Source organism: Lasioglossum baleicum, chromosome 1 (genome assembly GCF_051020765.1).
Source record: "Lasioglossum baleicum chromosome 1, iyLasBale1, whole genome shotgun sequence".
NCBI lineage: Eukaryota > Metazoa > Arthropoda > Insecta > Hymenoptera > Halictidae > Lasioglossum > Lasioglossum baleicum.
In genome coordinates, this window is record NC_134929.1 from 18,134,805 (window position 1) to 18,154,123 (window position 19,319).

Below are 19,319 nucleotides of genomic sequence, written 5' to 3' on the forward strand. Positions count from 1 at the left end.
CGAGGTGCGGCAGCATCTTCCGCGAAGTTTGCAGTAATTGCAACAATTTCTCGCGATCAGAACCGTCCTTGCCCGATCTGGAGTAAGTCGTACGAACGTAGCTCGAGATGGAGTGAAGGGGTTGAAGGGCAGAAGGGGCAAGATTCCTGCAACTGAGAATCGTCCATTCTCGTCACGCGTGTCTCGCGATTGCGATTACGACAGACGACAGTAGGATGGCGTCGTTACATCCTATCTTTGCTTGTTACTGTCGAGCAGCAGCATCGCGGATCCATTTCCATCTGGAGCGGCGCGTCGCTCGTCGTGCCGCGTTATTCTAAGCATCGTGGCTTTTGCACCCTCTCGCGTTCTCGTCCCTTCGTTTCTATGGCGACTCGAGGACGGAAAGGTTCACCCCTGCAGGTCGGACCACCGTCGCAGGTTGATTGTAGGTGCCGTGTATCCCCGCACGTGAACCCGGGATGATCCGTCAGGACGAAGAGGGTAAGACTCTCCTCCCTTGAGGGGATCGCTCTCTTCCACCATCATTATCATGGAAACATCCCCGCGTGCCATTTCCGCAATTCCTTCTCCAAGTTCACGTGCTAGATTCACGATGAGGTAGATTATTTTGTGATTTTTATATAGATTCTAGTGTATTTTGGTTTTTGGGGAATTTTTAAGAATTTTTTCAGAAACACTGCTAACCCTCATCCGTCCCATATTTCACGAACTGATGATTTCAGATCGATGGAATGTGCAGTAAGCAGCATAACTGATAACTTTTATATGAATGGACCAAACGACTTCAATTTCTCTGTAAGGCTAGAAGAATTAGTTTAGTAAATGACGACTAATAAATAAGTTGAAAAAATACATTTGGTCGAAATTGCGAAAAACAAAACTAAAAATTGATTTTTACAACTTTTTTAGCTAGCCCAATAACAAAAATTTAAAAAATGTGTTTTGTCAACTGGTGTCAATTATGTACGCTCTGAAAATTTCATTGAAATTGGTTAATTGGTTTACTAATTATAAACGATCAAAAGTGATAAAAAAGCCGAAAATCTGGAAAAATTGCAATTTTGACCACTTTTGATCGTTTATAATTCGTAAACCAATTAACCAATTTCAATAAAATTTTCAGAGCGTATATAATTTATACCAATTGACCAGACACATCTTTTGAATTTTCGTTATTGGCCCAGCTAAAAAAGTTGTAAAAATCAATTTTTGCTATTGGTTTTCACAATTCCGTCCAAATGCATTTTTTCAACATATTTTTTACACATCATTTACTAAACTAATTCTTCTAGCCTTACATTCTAGCCATTCATAAAAAAGTTGTTCTGACTTAAACTGTGTGAGATCAGTTATGCTCCTTACCGTACATGTTAGATAGTTTAGATAGAATATTTATTAAATAGATTAAATATTTAGATGGAAATTTGCTTAGATTTTCGGTTATATTTCGCATTAACAAAATAAACGTCACGAAGTTTCGATATTTACCTGCAGATAACAGAACAGTATAACTTATTTCGCGAAAACTGTGTCAAACTGATACGAGGAACGGACGAGGGTTAAGAATCTTTTCTTAATTGCACCGTTTTAATTGCACCAACTCGTTATTGTCATAAATACATAAAATCCGCAGTCCTAGCATCAGCAATTCTGACGACACTTCCATAGAGTGTATTATACGTACACTAATGGTGTACATATATATATATGTATACATAGAATACGTTTCGGCATGTGTAAAACTCTAAAAACGGCGAGTCTAACACCAATAACACAATTGTAGCAATTTTTATATTGCTCTTGACAAACAGACTTTCTCCGCCGGGAAAACAAATCATATTTGCCTGTGAAAAAAAATACCAAAGTAAGGGATGCAATAAATTTGTCTACGGCTTTCATATTGCTTCGAATTGGTGGAGATTTTGTACACAAAAAATGTTTCGGCTTCATATCGACGATCAGGAATTCAAACTGTATAGTAACGCTACACTGTTATTGCTCCCCCACGAGTGTTCCACGCGAAATTGTTGCATCGCAATCGTTGCAGTTTGTACGTTCTATTTGTGTTTCTCTCCAGTTTTCGAATTTGTTCCTTGTGCGAGAAAATAAAAATTCCAAACTCTGTTTCCTACGAGATTCCAATTTTTAGACGAAAGAAGATCAATGTAATAAATAAGTTTAAAAAACTTGAAGGATATTTTTATTTCATATAAAGCATAAGAACATCGTTCAAATAAATCTGCAATTGCATATACATCAATTTTTCTGTTTCTATTCAACGAGGTAGATTCGTTCGTCCATATTAAAGAAACTTTTTCATTTTTTTGTGCAAACAGATAGAAATATTTTTTAAAAACACACCTGTAGGGAAAGCGATTGCTGCCACCATGCAATTCAGATATTTTTATCGGAGAGGTGTTCCTGGAAAATCTCTATAGTATACAGTCGAGTTTAATACGAAAGGTAAGAAAATTTGATGCAACGAAAAGGGCACCAGAAACAATTCTCATCGTTAAAATCAAAGAAGATTAACGCGAGACAGCGACGCGCCATTTGCACGGGTGCGGGCCGAAACGGCCAGCACGGCGCAGAATCTCGAGACGAAACAATAATTCATTCGCGAAAGAAGTTGAGGAGTGACGAGCCGCGTTCTTCCACGAACGATTTCACGAACGCAGACGGATCCGTAGTTTCTTTGATTGCCGCCGATATTCAGAGCGGAGGCTGAAAGAGCGCCTGTGCTCGAAAACGTCCGGTAAAAACCGACGGGAGACCTCGCTGAGCTGTTCCTCTCACAACGCCGCCTTGAAACAAAGTCGATTACCATGACGTCGTTAACGAGATTTCGCTGAAATTGTAAAAAGACGACGGTCAAGGGTGTGTCAGAACGGTCCACGTGCGATTATAATGCGTCATCTGTGCGTTCGCTCTGGAAAGCAGCGAGCTTGACGTAGCGAATCGTTTAAAATGATTGGTTGCAAGAATCTTTGGAAAATGGCACGTACGTTTTCGTAAAAAATAATTATACAGTCATAGTAGCATGTCACAGACAAAGGTACGAATGGGTAAGGGAAAGATCCAAAGATATCCCTAACGGGGTTGAAGCCCGAACAAAGGAATAGTATCGAGAAACCCGTGGATCGCAGCCTGTTCGCGAAAGGATCGCCGGTATTTTCGGCTGACGAAATTCGCGGCGCGAATGTGATCTCACTAAACAAGTGGAGCCGACGTTTAGAAGCAACGTAAATACACGGAGAAAGGAAGTGCCACGGAGATGTGAGCAAATTTACAACGATCCTGCGGCTATTCGGGCCGAACGTTTCGCTAGTACATCGTTTCGCGTTTTCTGCGAAAAACGCTGATAGCGTGTAGCATTTATTTGTTTAGCCATTGCGTTGCAGACTGCGGTCTGCGCCATTTTACGGCCTTTGCAATGTTGAAACGATCGATTGCTCGGCGACACTTATTATTTTGCTCGATCGGCTCCGAAGAGTTTACGGTTCACAGTCTAAATTTTAATTTGTCCATCAGTTTGGACACTTTTTTGGATGTTGCATAATTTTAATCTTCTAAGGCCACCTCGTCATTTGACCTAGATACATACTTTTAAAAAATTATCGGGGATGAAGCATGCACGGTGTCGAGAAGCAATATTTAATATTCTTGACCCAATTGCAGCTTTTGTCCGCTAACCCCATACCACCCCGACCTGCATTTTTTTTTTAATCGTACCAAAGGATCTAGCAGCCTCCACGACAACTTTTCGCAACGCCCTGAAATATCCAAAACGGGGCGAGGAGCCTTTCCTTTGATTGGGGATGAAGGGTACACAGTGTTGGGTAGCTTTTCCCGAACCTGACAGCACGTCACTGTCTCCGCGGCCGCGCTTTTACACCTGCAGCGTAGACTTTCGCGGTCTTCTATTTGACATTTTTCGTATCTGCGTCTGTATGTGCGGCCGACAGGGCCCGTCGTATCCTGGCCATGTTCCAGGGACATAAATTGTCGGGATTTCGTTGTCTCCGATACTTTGGCCCTCTCTGCCTCGGAACTTTTCTGCCTCCGTCAGCGCGAGTCCGACGCGTCGGCTGCTGCGCGAAGCCAAACGAAACAGATTTCGCAATGGGTTCATCTTCGATCGTGTGCACGGTGTTCCGCAATTATCCGCGATTCGATCGGTGTCCCGTTCCCTCTGCTCTCTCACTCTCGCCATCTGTGTTGTACCCGTTCGCTTGTTCTACCAGGCGAGATTGCGCAACGATAGAGAAAGGAACACACAGAACGGTAATGGAAGTCGTGAAAGTTTCGCCGCGGTGCATTTGCACTGCCTAGCCTGCGCGAATCAAAGGTTAGAGCCGGAAAAGGTGATTCGCCGGCCGGCTTTTCCGCCGTTCCATCCATTCCTCTCCTTGTACACCCCCGGCCAGAAGTATTAACCCTTTCGCCGCACAAAGTGCTCCCACTTTTTTTATTTCAGAACTCGCTGCGACGTCGATGAATTCAATTACATTCCCGTTTGTGGCTTTGGCGACGTATCGGGTTGGCCCTAAAGTTCCCTTCGCGGTGGGCGCAACACGAGCGTGCACAAACAGCCGCCATCATCTGTTCAGTAACATCTTGTCATTGTCCGTGACCGATTTGGTTTTACGTTATTGTGCAGAAATTCTTGTAGCATTGAATGCATAATTTTTTTTATAGCTGGCAGGTCTTTGGACAATTGTTCTCTGAGATCTGGTAATTTTACAATCGTTGAGGCTCATAGTGTACAGTCTTATAAAAACTGAGCCTTGAAAGTGCCCGCAAGTGGTAAACTCGTTGATTATCGTGTCGCATCTGTAATGTAAATGGCTATTAAGCTGAGAGCCCGAACCCTAGAACCTCATGTTTACTAAAACCGAGGAATAATAAATTAACCGTGGCCTGCCTCTAATGAAGACGCAGTGAAAATACTGCTTCTACGACTACAGTGGGTGATCAAAATGTTACAGCCTACACCTCACATTAACGTCCTCGCATTAAATGATCCGTACTTCTGAAATGAAAGTGTATCAGGTCATCTCATTTCCGCAGGAAGTTCCGACATATCCAAGTTGCAAACACACATTTGTACAAATTATGTTTTTAGTACTGCGGCTCTAACAATTTGATCATCCACGGTTTCGTCGCAGTCCCTCGCTAAATAAACACGGAAACGTCGCTTCTGCGACACAACAGAGGAGAGTTTCGTCACGAAATATTAATGAAACATGACGACAACAGTTTCTGACTGTCACGATACTTCTGTACGAGGGTGTACAACGCACGTGTCGCGGCTGGAACGGCCAGCAAACGACGGGAAACGGAACGCGCGAGGAGTAATGAGCGTCGAAGTGGCTCCGTCGCGCGAAAAAATTCATTACTCGCGCGGCCTCTCCGCCTCGTAACGCGATACGCTCGCGCTGTTTGTCTGATAAAAGGACTTTCATCTAGGAAAACGCGTCGCGAAGTATCTCCTCCCGTTGCGAGCTCGTTTCACGAGTTCGCCATCGAATTAGACGCTGCACAGTGGGCTATTTCGCCCGAAAAGACGAATAAATTTCTATTACCGATTTCGCGAGTGGCGCGGCGTTTGTAGAGATTCGAACCGCTCTGATACAAGAAAACCGTGTTCGGGAAATAATAAAGATCGCTCGGGAAGCATTATCACCCCCCGTAACGATAATCTCGGGCGGCGCGAGCTTTCCTCGGTATTGGAATCCGCTTCGTATATATGTACCTCGATAATGGTCTCGTTTGTATCTCGCGCGGAGCGCGTTAATATATGCGCGCAATAACCGAGCACCGCGGGCGCAATAATGAAACTCCGATATTACACGCGGGACCGGAAGCCGATCTCTGATCGCGCGCGCGGGTTTCAATTTTTCGGTCGGGGACAACGTTCCGAGCGTTAACCCTCGAGTACGCAATCTCGGGAAATGTTCGCGAAATGAAACGAACGCAAAAATAGCTCTTCAGAAAGTCTTCGAAAACGTTTCACAAAGCGCTGTACAGTTTGTCCCCTTTAAAACAATTATTCTCTGAAGATTGTCGCACAGTGCGAGGACGTTTTTCTTTACCATCGCGTGAGCTCCGGAGTGTCTTTGACTTAAGATGTTTTTTTCATATTACACAAAAAACATGTCGTGTGACAAACCAGTTTCTTTATGAATTAATATATTCTGTTACCTGAAAATAAACTCTATTTCCTCACTAGGAATAATTTGATCGATTAGGAGGGAAGTAGATATTTGATTTAGGCATTTGAGCGATTGGAATCGTAATGTATGCAATAAATGAGCGAATTTTAATCATCTGCGTTGCTAAGGATATACTATTATAGTCATATCCATCAATCTGACCTCTGGCATTGTATTTATTACCATTTCGAATGCAGATACAGCGTCGTGAGCGCTCTTTTTGTGATCCCGGACTCGTTTCTGTCGTGTTTGCTTTCCAATAATGTTTTCTGAATAATCGCTACATTTCGAATTCTATGAAAATCTTCAGTATGTTGCTCTTCCAAAGAAAAACATGGGAAAAATGACTTTTTACAGACCAGAAGGCATGGGAAACGAGAAACGTCCGTTTTCAAAGACGCCAATGCCAGCAGAATGCTAATGAAAGGTTCATATCCATTATCCTAAATGACCCCACCGTCCAAGATCAATATTTACCTTTTCTATTACAATTTTTTTAATTGCCGGTCATTGTGTACACGGACAAATACAATTTGGCGATGGCGCGCGGCGAACAATTGCGGTTATTTGCGCGCGAAACGAGACGTGTGCATACAGATGGGACGAGACATCTGCAGCCTACAGGCGCAAGGTCCTGCCGTTTCGCAAGCAAGGACGGAAATGGCAACGAATCGGCAATCGGCGGCGCTCCGTGTTACTCATCGGCGCGAGCGCATAGAAAAATGGCAAATGGTGGAACGTTGGAGGAGTATTAACTCTCTCAGCATCGTAAATCTAAAAATTTTAATTCTTATTTCATTCGATACATTACTTTGATTTGACACTAGAACTACCGAGGTTAAGACGAAGGTAGTCTTACCAAAACCGGTCAAAATGACTGGTCTTTAAAAGATTTATTACTATCTTACAAAAGGAATATGGGGACGAATATGTCTTTGAAAATATTATGCAATGGTAATCGGCCAGCTTTAGACCCTCCTTTTATTTTTCCCAACTGAATCTTGTATACTTTCATTTTCGTGAAGTAGGAAAGCATTTTGACTGGTACGGTAGTTCTAGTGTTAATGGAAGTTTTGAGACTGGCAGTCAAAGTCTTAAAAAGAAAAAGTTCTATTTTATTCCAATTTGTGGCAAGCTGTTAATGGCCCTGTCGATGCAATTTTAAATATTTTAATCATCCATTTGGTGAAAGTGTTTGAGCATACCGAGAGCTGCGTTATCGAACTCTCGTGCCAGACAAAACGGATGAAACGTGGAAAGCGAAAGAAAAATCTGAAACGGATTGGAGAGCGACGAAATGCGACCGAACGTAAATCGACTTAATTTCTATCCGGCGCGTCTTTTGCCGTGCGAATAATAAACGGCGCGCGAGCCGAATGTGGCGAGAAGGGAAAATCGGCGGAACGAATCCGGGCCTGTATCGCATTTGGCGATATTTGATTCATCATTGCGAGTGAAACGAAAATTCGATCCACTCCTATAAAGAGCTCAGCCTGTGGAAATGATTCTCTTAATTTAAAACTCGTTTAATCTTTCGAAGCGCGAATGTTGCGCAGTTCGTTGCAAGCTGGACTTTTGTTCGTTTTAGTCGCTGCGAAGATAAACCATATTAACATTTCGTGACCGTCGAATAGTATACCTCTCTCTTGTGCAATTATCTTGTTGTTTATCTTCTTTCAATGTTTTTGTGACTGTTTGTAAACAACATTGATTACGTTGGCCTCCAGTGGCTGTCGTCGCAGTCAAAATCCAATTGATTATTATTAGACAGCGGATCTTTCTGCAAAATAAAAATTTTCTATCTGAATTGCTACAAACTGGAGTGAAATAGAAATTCATTTTCTTTCGTAGTGTCTTTAGTAGGCTGAAAACCTACTCATTTATGTCGTAAATGCATAAATTCCGCTGTGTAATAATTCTTTACGTAACTCTGAAAATCGCAAGAAAACTTTCGAAACGGATATCTACAGCAAACGGGAATTCGCGTGAATATCCCGAATCTACTTATTACCAGACCAAATACCAGCACTCTAACAGTAACGATGATAGTAATAATAATGGCTTTATTACCACACACAATAATGAGGGAGTGAAATCCACCATCACGGTTGTTATAACAGCGGCTCCGAATAAATTAAATATTATCGGACTGCGCCTGAGGCGACTACCGGAACATTAATGAATATTTAACAAACTAAAAGCTAGGAGAAAGAGTGGGAGGAAACAAATAGAGATACGTTCAAAAGAACCGACATTATGGTGAACAAATTTCAATTTATCACTAAATCGAATGGGATTCACAGTCTTCTTCTATGTGGCATATATCCCTCCATTAATTCGAATAATCGAGGCTGCGCGTATTTCCATAAACTATTCGTTCGACGCAGAGAGGACAAAGAGCGAGAGAGGGAGGAGAGAGGGACAATATTTCGCGTCCGCCTCGATCGAGTTTGATTTTCGTAGTTCGAGGAATGGCCGTTGCGCGGCGCTGTGTGCGCAATGGCGCTGCACGCTGATGGCGCCGGCTAGGAGCGGGACCGTCAGTCGCACAGGGACCACGCTCGGTGTCGGTCGTGAGTTTGTCGCAAGAGAGAGAGAGAACGTGTAATAGGACGAAGGAGCCAAAGACAGAGATAGAGACAAAGAGAGTAGTAACACGATAGAAGGAGGCAGTAGAGAAGAGAGTTTAGTAGAGGACAGAGCGAGAGAAAAAGAAACGCGAAAACGTAACAGGAGAGAGAGAGTTCGATTCGTCGTCGAGCGTTCGTGGTCGTTCGAAGTAGAATACATCGCGGGTCCCGCTGGATCGTGTGAGCGCGAGAAAGAGAGTTTTGTGTAACCTCTCTCGGTTCGTCTCGTTCGATTGTCGTGCGTCGTCTCGGTCCGTTCTTCGAGTGAGTGTGGTAGAGGCCTAGTGGCGCGCGCGCGCCCCTCTGTGTCCGTGTGGTGCGTGAAAAAACATCGCGCACGGGTATTATCTGTCTCTCTTTCTCTTTCTCTCGCTTGTGTGTATCGTCGGTGTTTTTTCGTCGCGCGTACACGGAAAGGAACGTATACTTTGGTACACGATAGTGGTGTACACACGAAAAATACACGTTTTCGCTGACATACAGATACGTATCACGGTCCGTACACACGCGTACATACCATAATATATACACACACAGTATATATACGTGCTCTCTCCCGACGGAAAGAGAGAAACGCGCCGGGTAACGTCGCGTACAGTGCACGAAGCGAGGAGAGAGAGAGCGAGAAGGGACATCAGGGTAGAAAAGGAGGCAGCGCAGGAGGAGGAGGCGGCGGCGGCGGTGGTGGTGTGGTGTGGAGGGGGAGGCAGTACGGAGTGTTGGATTTGTTTTCTCGCACAACGGTGGAGCAAAACGGCCTCAAACTGTGGGGCTCTGGGGCGTTTTTTCTTCCTCCGCAAGGGATGTACTACCCCGTAAGTGATCGTTTTCATATTTTAACACCGTTTACGTGTTCACCAGGACCTCGCGCGAGAGAGAGAGGAGGGAGGAGGGAGGCGTCTCTCTGTGTTGCCCTCACTCAGTCTCTCTCTCTTTCTCTACCCCTCTCTTCGTGGATACGTTCGAAGGCGTCGGTTCGATATGAGGCGCCAGGCCTCGCGGACCATGCTTACTTTCTATTTTCAACCTGTGCACGGGATTCGATCGAGTACTCATTCGCGATTCGAATCACTGGAACGGCAGCCCTTGATCGATCCTACTCGTTAACCGATAATAGGCGAACCACGCGTCGATTGCAACAAAAGACGCGCACGCACAGTGTTGTTGCTCCAAACGTCGCAACGCTGTTTAAAGTTTAAATTTCGATATATCTCGTGATCTCGTCGTGTCCGAAGCTATCGAATCCGTTTGTCTCTTATTTCGAGATGAAACGGGAGGGTTGAAATGCGATGTCCGCGAATATTCGTGCGCCCTCAGCTTCGAACGGTTTTGAGGTTAGGTTCGCTGTCGCCGGGAGACTGCGGACGCGGCGGACACTGAAATTATCGGGGAAGATAGAGCCAATCTGTAGAACGAATTGTCTTCGAGTACGCGTTGCGTGAATACGTCAGTCTGTCGGAACGATGTTTGCGTTTTTACCGCGAACCAGGCGTCGGCGAAAGAGAGGTTAAGGCACTCTCGGTGAGGAACGTTGCGAGACGGGGGGGGGCACTTCGGAGTGAAAGTAAATACGTTGCTCTTCGCTATCTCCGTTTAATGTACTGTTAGCTCCTCAAATATTGTATTCGAAGATTCGGTAATGTATTCAAATCGATACCGTTGAACGCCCCTTGCCACTGGCGTTACTTCAAACGACGGTTTCGTTTAACTGTCGTTTCAATTAGAAATTAGTGTTATTGTCGTATTGTGTCGACTTGTTTCCCAGCTGACTTTTCGAATATCTTGCTTTCTTGGTCACGAGCGGCTCAAAACATTTGTATTGTATTATATCTGTAAAAGTAGATTAAATAATACACTGTACTTGTGTTTTTATCACTGGGTTAAATCGCTTCAGCTGTTCATTATCTATTATTAATTGGGTCCATACGTGTTCACGGTCCTAGAACGGTCTACGCGAGAAGTTAATCGCTAATAAACGTTTCTATGCCTTTTGCATATCTATCTTTTTTTTTTTTCTAATCTTAAGTATGCGCATACTTTTCCCGCAGCCACGTTTTACATTGACTAATCGCCGGCTATTTTTATCCGTGAACTTCAACCCGACAAATTGGAGCACTGTGCACGTACGTCACTGACAAAATTGTTGATGAACGGTGTTGGGCAACGAAATTACCGTTGTCAACTGACAAAATGTATAAAACGGAAAACTTAATGAATTCCAATAATTATTGATAACAAATGAATGGTTGATATAATTTTGTTTACTTCAATCTATTCCCTGCGAAGATTCATCGATGCTTGCACAAAACATGGTCCTAGATATTTTATAAAATGTTAACTATAAAAATATACGCGTTGAATATTTTTCGATCAGCTACGCCACTACAGATTTTATTGCTATAGACATGTGCAATATTTTGTTTTAAATCGCTAGATTTATAGTCGATGAAATTCACGTGTACGAATGGGGGCGAGTAAACTGTTTTCTGTGGGTTTTTTTTGTTATTTATTGTTGCGCCAGTTTTCCATGCGAAATATTTGCCGAGGCAACTCGATATTTGGCGTGCTAGCTCCTTTGTTGATGAACGCGCTGGCGTAGGGCAGTTGCGAGCTCGTGGCCATCTTTGTCCCCCTCTTCCAGTGGAATCGGAGCAGGTATCGGGGCCCGGGTGTATTTACCGAGGGGGCTAGGTAGGCCCCGAGGCTGCGGGGAGCAGGGCTTTCCCAACGGAAACCGGGCCCCGTGGTCCGAAAACCCGGCGGATTGGATTTCGCACACAATAAAGCTGACCGTTCCGTTACGTTCCTCCTTTCGAGCACAACGTAGGACAAAAACAACGGCCTCGAACCGTGCCTCTCGAAATCTGCTAATTTATTGGCCCCACGATTCAGAGAGGTATTTGCTTTCTGTTCTGCTGCTGCTCACCGGAAGCCTCTCGTTGCCCGTTTGTTTCAAATATCCTGTAACACATGCACACATTATATTTCTTCTCTCGTTCATTAACTCTGAATCTACCGAGCAGTGTTGACGTGTGTTGTATAAAATTAGCAACACAATTGATTGAGCAGTTTCTTCTTGAAAGCATCTTATAACTTCAATCATTGTGAAAGAAGAAACATGGAACCGGTTTTTTGATGGACTGTAGCAGATTCGGTGTTAATTGCGGATTTCATGCATTTATGACAACAATGATCGGATGAAATACAAACGTGTAAGGACTATTATTAAAACAGTAAGAACATTAGGAAAATTTAACGATACTGTTATATTATTTTCAACCTATTAACATATCGCGGATTTCATGCATTTATGACAACAATAATCAGCTCAAATACAAACTTGTAAGGATATTATTAAGACAGTAAGAACATTAGGAAAATTTAACGATACTGTTATATTATTTTCAACCCATTAAACATATTAGAAAAGAAAATAAGATTGTCGTTCCCGAAAGGTTAAGATGTAAAGTTCTTTAGGTTCGTAAGGGGATTCCAAGCGTGCTCGGTACGTAAAGTATCCGCGTTTTTAGAAATTCGCAAGACAGTTTTCTGTTCTCGAACATGCTCCGTACTCGCGCAAGGAGTAAGACAAAAACGGGTGGCGACAAAGCGAGTAATACGATCTGCGTATTAACGTCAATTACGCGGACAGCGGGGCTTTTAAGCCGAGTTACAGAGAATCGGGCGCCAGCACGAACACGTTGACTCCAGCAAAAACCGCCTCCTGGCTTTCACTGACCGTGACGAAACAGAAAAGACGCGTATTCTGCTTCAAAACCACCCCTGAGAATGATGCAACGCGCCTCGTTGCTTGCGCGGTGTCGTAATCCAATGAATATTCAGAGACCAATCTCCATCAATTTTAATTGAACCAAAAATTACATCCTATATCACCAGCCAGATACATTAAAAGAGAACCTTAGAGATGTATCGAGCTTCCGATCACACTCGGTTTTACATAAACGAGCCGATAACGCTGCGATCTTCAATCTTTTGATTGTGCGAGCGAATATACTTGCTGCAATGGTACCGTGGTTTTTGTTTACTTATATTATACCTAGACTACGGATGTTTATGCAAATTTTAATTTTTGTAAATAAATTGTGAGTGGAAAAATGGCTTCCGTAGATTCAAAATAAATAAAAATCGTACCGACTTCTATCCAATTTCGTATTGTAATATTTTTTATATCTTTGAGAACATGGAGATTGAAGTTTCTGCATATATTGTGTTAATAAATATGATTCCGCACTTATACAGAGGGTGGTTAGGGTTGCCAGAAATCTTTTATCCAAATATAGAAGAAGTAGTGAAAACTGGAATTATGTATATATGAGATAGGCACAAAATATAGGAGTTCAAGTAAAAGAGGTATACAGCTCATTTTAAACTTTGTTATTCAAAGAAAGAGATTTTTGAAAATTATATGCTATTCAAATATGATATAGGGGATCAAGTTCAAATATAGAAGACTCATTTCAAATATAGAAGATCCGTCAACCCTAAGGGTGGTCAATTATTTAATAACTACGGGAGACAATGTGAAATTAACTTTTTATAAGAGGACACTCTCCGTCTGTCAGATGTTTGAATTTACGAAACATTTGAATCGCAATTAAACGATTCGTAAGTTCTTGTCGCGTCGCGTCGACAAAACGAGACGATCAGTCGATAATAGCGCGTAACTATCGACAACACGACACCGTCGATGCGGTCAGGAGGGATATATCAATGGGTCGGCCACGTGACGAGGTGTATCGATAGCAAGGTGACGCTGCAAGGTCTGCTCGAACGATCGCCGAGAGGAAAAACAGAGACTGACCCGCGAAAAAAAAACTATCCAGTCGCAAAGCATCGAACCACTATCGGAAAAATAATCGGAGTGGATTAAACCTCCGGGACAGTTACCGAGGCGGGTTCGGCGGAGAAACTTCGTCGGGATGCTACGAATGCCACGGCACCAAGAGGATATTGTTTCATTTTTCTGGCCCGCGAAGTATGCCACTTGTTAAATTCCTTCCATTTTTTTTTCCACCCTCCCCGTCTCGTTCCGTTTCGTTGTTTTCGCTGTTGCGGCGTCGCGTCGCGGGCACCGACTGGTCCGCAGGCAGAAGTTAAATTACGCGCAATAAAGGCAAGAATTTATGGAACTACTTAATGAATTGCCGTTTGAAATATTCCCTCTTCCACCGCCCCTCTGGAGACGGGAATATTTAAAAGCGGCGTGCATCGGTTATGTCTCGGCGAAAAACGGGACGGCGGCTGAATGAACGCGTTCGCTGTTTTAAATAATGCCGAGGTATCATTCTCAATTAAACACGGGTAAGAATGAGCCGATGCGCCTTTAATCAGGCTTCAGTGGAATAATTAACGGGCCCCGCGTCTTCCCGGAGATCCTCGGACGCTCTACACATCACCGAAATCAGAATATCAAAGGCACAGAGAAAGAACTTGCTATCTTTTCGACCCTCGGGCAACTTGGACTGCCCGAAACGCTTCAAACTTTGCGCCGTGCATAATGGTCAAAGTGCTCGACCCGAAAATTTCAAATTGTAAAATGGGCACTCTTAGCACAGTTCTTTTTACCGAGAATCAATGAGCTCTTCGGGGTTACCTTTCCCAGGTAATTTAGCTGCAGGTATACGAGCTCATACTGCCTCTACTTAGAGACTGTTTCTTTGAAAATTCATTTCGGCGGATAATAGGTGGGTTCAAAGGTATGCCTGCCAATATACTATACATACTTTCATTTGTGTTAAGCGCGGTAAATGAACGGTGTAGGTTCAGGTAAATTTCCCTACCTTCGTTTACAGTTATTCCTGCAGGAATTATTAAGGGTGGCTATTTGGAAATCTATAATTGTCTCCTCGAGAGAGGAATAAACAGATTGGTTAAAGATAGAGAATGGCGGAGGAATGGTATGTTCGTTTCGTGAACTTTCGACATCTTAAATGTCGAAAATAGTTGGGAGAATAAATCAATTTGTCCTATGTCACTGGCCGTCACGTTTTCCAGTGACGTAAATACGAATTTGCTCTATCCAGCAAAATTTCTTAGAATAACATCGATGTTCCCAGTTCTTCTCGCGTCACTCTACTGACCTATCCTATCTCTGAAGAACTACCTAAATGTCCTACATTGAAGATATGTCCAAAAGAAGTATCGATTTCTTGCAGGAATAGTATCTCACATGTCGACCACTATTTATTTCTTGCACCCCATTCATCCATTAGATACGGAGGAAGTAGATTTTCATGTTAAGGGTTGATATACGGGGAACAGTATTTGTTGAAATGTATTCGTAGACGATGAACAATAATATTTGGTCATTAAACACTTTGCAGATTAAAAAGGATTTGAAACAGTTCTCTTCTATAACTGAAAATGAGCTTTTGAAGCGCATTCAATTTTATTATAAATGCACATAATCCACAGTCCTCGTACAGCAGCGGAAGTTCGCGGAAATCCCGTCATACAGAAAGACACCCAAATGAGATTGTCTTTTTGACTGCAACAAGATAATTAGGATTAAAATGTAGTATTAAATTCCATCGAATAGCGACTGTCACGATTATTAAAAAGTTTCGAACGTATGAGAGTTCGCAGCACGATAACAAATACCTAAAATTAAATCCACGTTTTTCCGAGTGAAAGGACACGTTCGAATAGACGGCGGGCCGGTATTTTTATATTTCCCTGCGGAAACTATTTCGCACGGTACGCGGAACGCGCGCTCGGCCTATATACGGACAAAACGCGGTCGTAATTTATTCTCGCCGGTCACAAAGAAGCTTGGTTAAAAATTGAACAATCGCGATCTATCTGAGACCCGAAAATCCCGGCCGCGCGTCCGGTTTATTTGAAAATGTTCGTCTGTTGGGCCGGGCAGCTTCGAGCAAAACTTTTTCGCCGGTTGTCATCTGCAAAAAATTCAAGGGAGATTATGCCATCGTGAGCTCGCCGTGGACATTATCCGACGACGTTAATCCGTCGGTATTACCGCTGCCAATTCCGCAGGAAATAAATAAATGAAAGGAGATCCGTGATCCATTGGATTTTCGCGTAAAAAAAGAGAGAAGAGGAAGAAAATCGTGCTTTTTAGGTCGAGTGCCTTCGCGCTCGCGACACGTACTCGCAAAATCAACACCCCCGCGCCACCCTTCTTCCACCAGGGTTTAATATTATTTTACGAGGAAACGGGCCGGAAGTGGACGATCCTCGCGACAGAGAAAGAGAGAGAGAGAGAGTCAACATCATCCGGAACCACTCGTGTCGACATTGACTCGACGAACCTCGCTAATTTCCCACCACCCACTATCCCCCCCCCCAGCCAACTCCTCCAGTCCCAGTTTTTCCTTCGACGTGTATGTATTTCGAAATATAGGACGGACTATTTCCAGCGTCTATCGCTCGGCACTTTATATCGAAGCTCGACTGATCGATCGATCCATCGGCCGGGCCCTTAAGCGAACCACCCCTCGGTCCATCCCCCCAGCCAACAGCTTCTCCTGTCGCCGATGCAAATTCGCTCGAGGCGAACCAACCCCGAACGTAATTGCGGCCGTGTTCGTCGAATCGTGAGTTCCACCTTTTTTTTAGCAAGCCCGGGGGTGCAACGATCGGGGAGCTTGGCGATCACCCTCGTTCCAGCTGCGCGAAAAACTCCTAGCGCTAAAGCAATTCATTCAATTAATTCGCAAAGTTCGCAAGTTGCACTTACAGTTCTTAACTTCTTCCCCTTGAATTGGCGCGACATCGTGGGTAGTTAGCTCATTTTCATTGGTCGACTTGGGACACTGGTGTGTTAGCTTAATATTCTTCAAAATTTATCAAATTCTTTTGCTTAACTTTGCGATTTAAAAAGTAGTACAAAATGGTCACTTCTAATCCTCCATAGATTTACTATTAATGGCGTCGGAACTATTCGTTGATGATCGCAATTAATACATAATTGCACAGTCTCGAACAAAACTCGCAGTCGAAAATGGTAAAGGTTTCATTGACACCGAACGACGACAGGGGTAACGCTCGACGGAGTCTGCAGAAATATGTATCGGGATAATAAGGGATGATTGGAAACGTTTCAAGTCGGAGAGACACTCGCGGATCATGAGTTTAACATCCGATTTCGCGAAGCAATCTTGCTGATTGGTAGGGGATCCCGTATCGAGGCTCGCGTCACCGGAAACTGTTTACTGAAGCTCGAACCTCTGAACGGAGGAAACAAAAGGTTGGGACGAGTGCGATTCGAGTTCCTCCGCCACCGATCGAAAGTGTCGTACTCGATTAAATCAACTCGATCGTTTGTTGCGCGCCACTGGAAAACTATGGGGGATCGATTCCGTTCAACCTGGACACTCGAACCCTCTGGGACATTGTCCACTGTTTAATCCTTTTGGAACTCTGATTTTGTTTCGATTACAACGCGTTTCACCGTTCAACGACTCTCCTTGTTTTCGCGCCCATGACGTTGATGACGTTGAGCACGAAGGAAAGGATACGAATTAAATGGAACAGGAAATATTACATATGCAAATAATGTGCGAAGGGTACAACTTTTTATTTCGTTCTTGGAAATTTTCATACGTATGCTCCAGAGTTCAATCTTGAGTAACACTGCGCTAATCAGCAGCGTTATCAAGATTAAAGTCTTATCTATTCATGACCGTTCTAAATAAATTTGCAAAATGATTAAGATCTAGTGTAGCCGGCGAGATTATGACATAGAAAAGGTGCAGTATGTTCCAACGGTGTTGTACGGAATTGTATGTCGTTGAAAACTTTTTTCCACCCTCACAACGCGCCAAGTCTCTCGGCGTTTCACCGTGCTAGCGATTTCCCGTTGTGTTTGCGTCGCTGGATCGATCGAGGCGGGGGGATCGAAAGTCCCGTACGAGGATTTCGATCGAACAAGCTATTTTTATTCCCGGTTTCCAACCCCCGAAGCCGCGAGAGGTCATGCCCCGCGAGTGCACGCGAAACATTGCGCTCGCGTGTTCCGCGGAGCTTTAAAGATCATGCGCTCTCTTTATAGCCGTTGGACAATTTTATAACGTCGCCGGGCTCGCATGTCCACGGTGTCACGATCATTGTAGACAAACGGTCGTCGAATGACAATAAAAAAAAGAAAATCTGAAATATCCCGCGAGGAAAGTTGAATCGAGGAGACCTCGCGGAATTCGCGTGCACGTTTCCGATGGAAAGTCCGCTTTGTTCACGCGAAAAGAAAATTCCCGCCGGGGGATTAATTACGAGGGGTAGGCTCCCGGGATATTAAGAAATATTTGACGCGTCTAACGTGGCTCGACGAGCGCGTACAAAGTGGAAGGAAGTATCACTCGGAGCTTAAACAACGCCGGGCGTCGTTAATCCGGCGGATACGTGTCAAGGCCCTTCTCCTATGACCAAGCCATTGTTTTTTTCCCCGGGTGGAAATTATCGTCTCTGAATACACTTAGCGCCGAGAGAGAGTTATTATTGAAGAAAGAAAGTCTTGTTCTACCAGGCCGGCTCCGCTTTGTTCGCTAATTTATCGCTCCGTGAACTTCGCTCCCCGTGTCTTTTTCGCGCTATCCTTCACGCGCGAAACTTCCTTTTTATTGTTCTCGTCGCCGCGCCGGAGCTGCCGTGGAACGACAGATACGAATGCACCGACCGCGGAGAGAGGAAAATATTACTTGCGCAATTTTTGAACGAATTTGTCAGACCCCGCTCGGTTTCGCCAAGCGCAACTTTAATCAACCTCGGGGAGATGTGGGTTATAGTTATAGAGTCACGAACCGTTTTTTTTCCTTCCGCGGCCTCATTGGCCGAGGAGTCCATGCTTCTGGGAGATCGGCCAATCGCCGAGCACCGTCCAAAATGGCCGAGATAAAAAGTTGCAGTTGCTGTGTCGGGAAAAGCTTAAAGTTATGGAGCCGTTTCTTATCGGGCTCGTTACGCAGAATGTGCTCGAATTATACCCTTCGTAAACGAAGGGACGAGGCTATTTATTTTATCGACATCAATATTGATTATTGATCTTGTCACTTTCTATGGCTGGTAATGCATAACGAGAAATTATACAAGAATTACAAAATTTCCATTAAAATCGGGGAGATTGGGTAACCTCCCTTGTCAGTAAGAGAACTTGAAGTAAGTAATGCAACTCGGTTGGTCTTCGAAGTGCGAGATAGGCGAATGCGCTTCGATTTCAATACAGAAGACAGTCGTTGTAGTTTGAGTTGCCTCGCGAAGGGATCTTTCGTGTACGGAAGTGACTCGCTACTTGGCTGAAACTTCGGAGAAACGGGGACACTGTAGAGAAACGTCGATGCGAGATACATATACACCATTGTGACGCGCTCCGCGTTCTCGCGTTCAACGCCGGAATGCAGACACTTCGCGCGTTGATGCATCAATACCTATAAACATCTCGAAGGGTCTGAGGTTTTGGTGGGACGAGGCTGTTGGATGCGGGCGAGAGACAAAA

The 19,319-nt window shown here is 44.0% G+C and overlaps 1 protein-coding gene across 1 annotated transcript in view; it reads left to right on the forward strand.

Annotated features, from left to right (window-relative positions):
- Positions 1–1,303: 1,303 nt before the first annotated feature.
- The window catches only part of LOC143208601 (RNA binding protein fox-1 homolog 2), a 214,967-nt gene continuing 196,951 nt past the window's right edge, over positions 1,304–19,319 (forward strand). Inside the window, exon 1 of the mRNA XM_076423128.1 lies at positions 1,304–9,663. Coding sequence (XP_076279243.1) covers positions 9,652–9,663 — 12 coding nt within the window. The 5' untranslated portion in view covers positions 1,304–9,651. The remainder of the gene's footprint in view (positions 9,664–19,319) is intronic.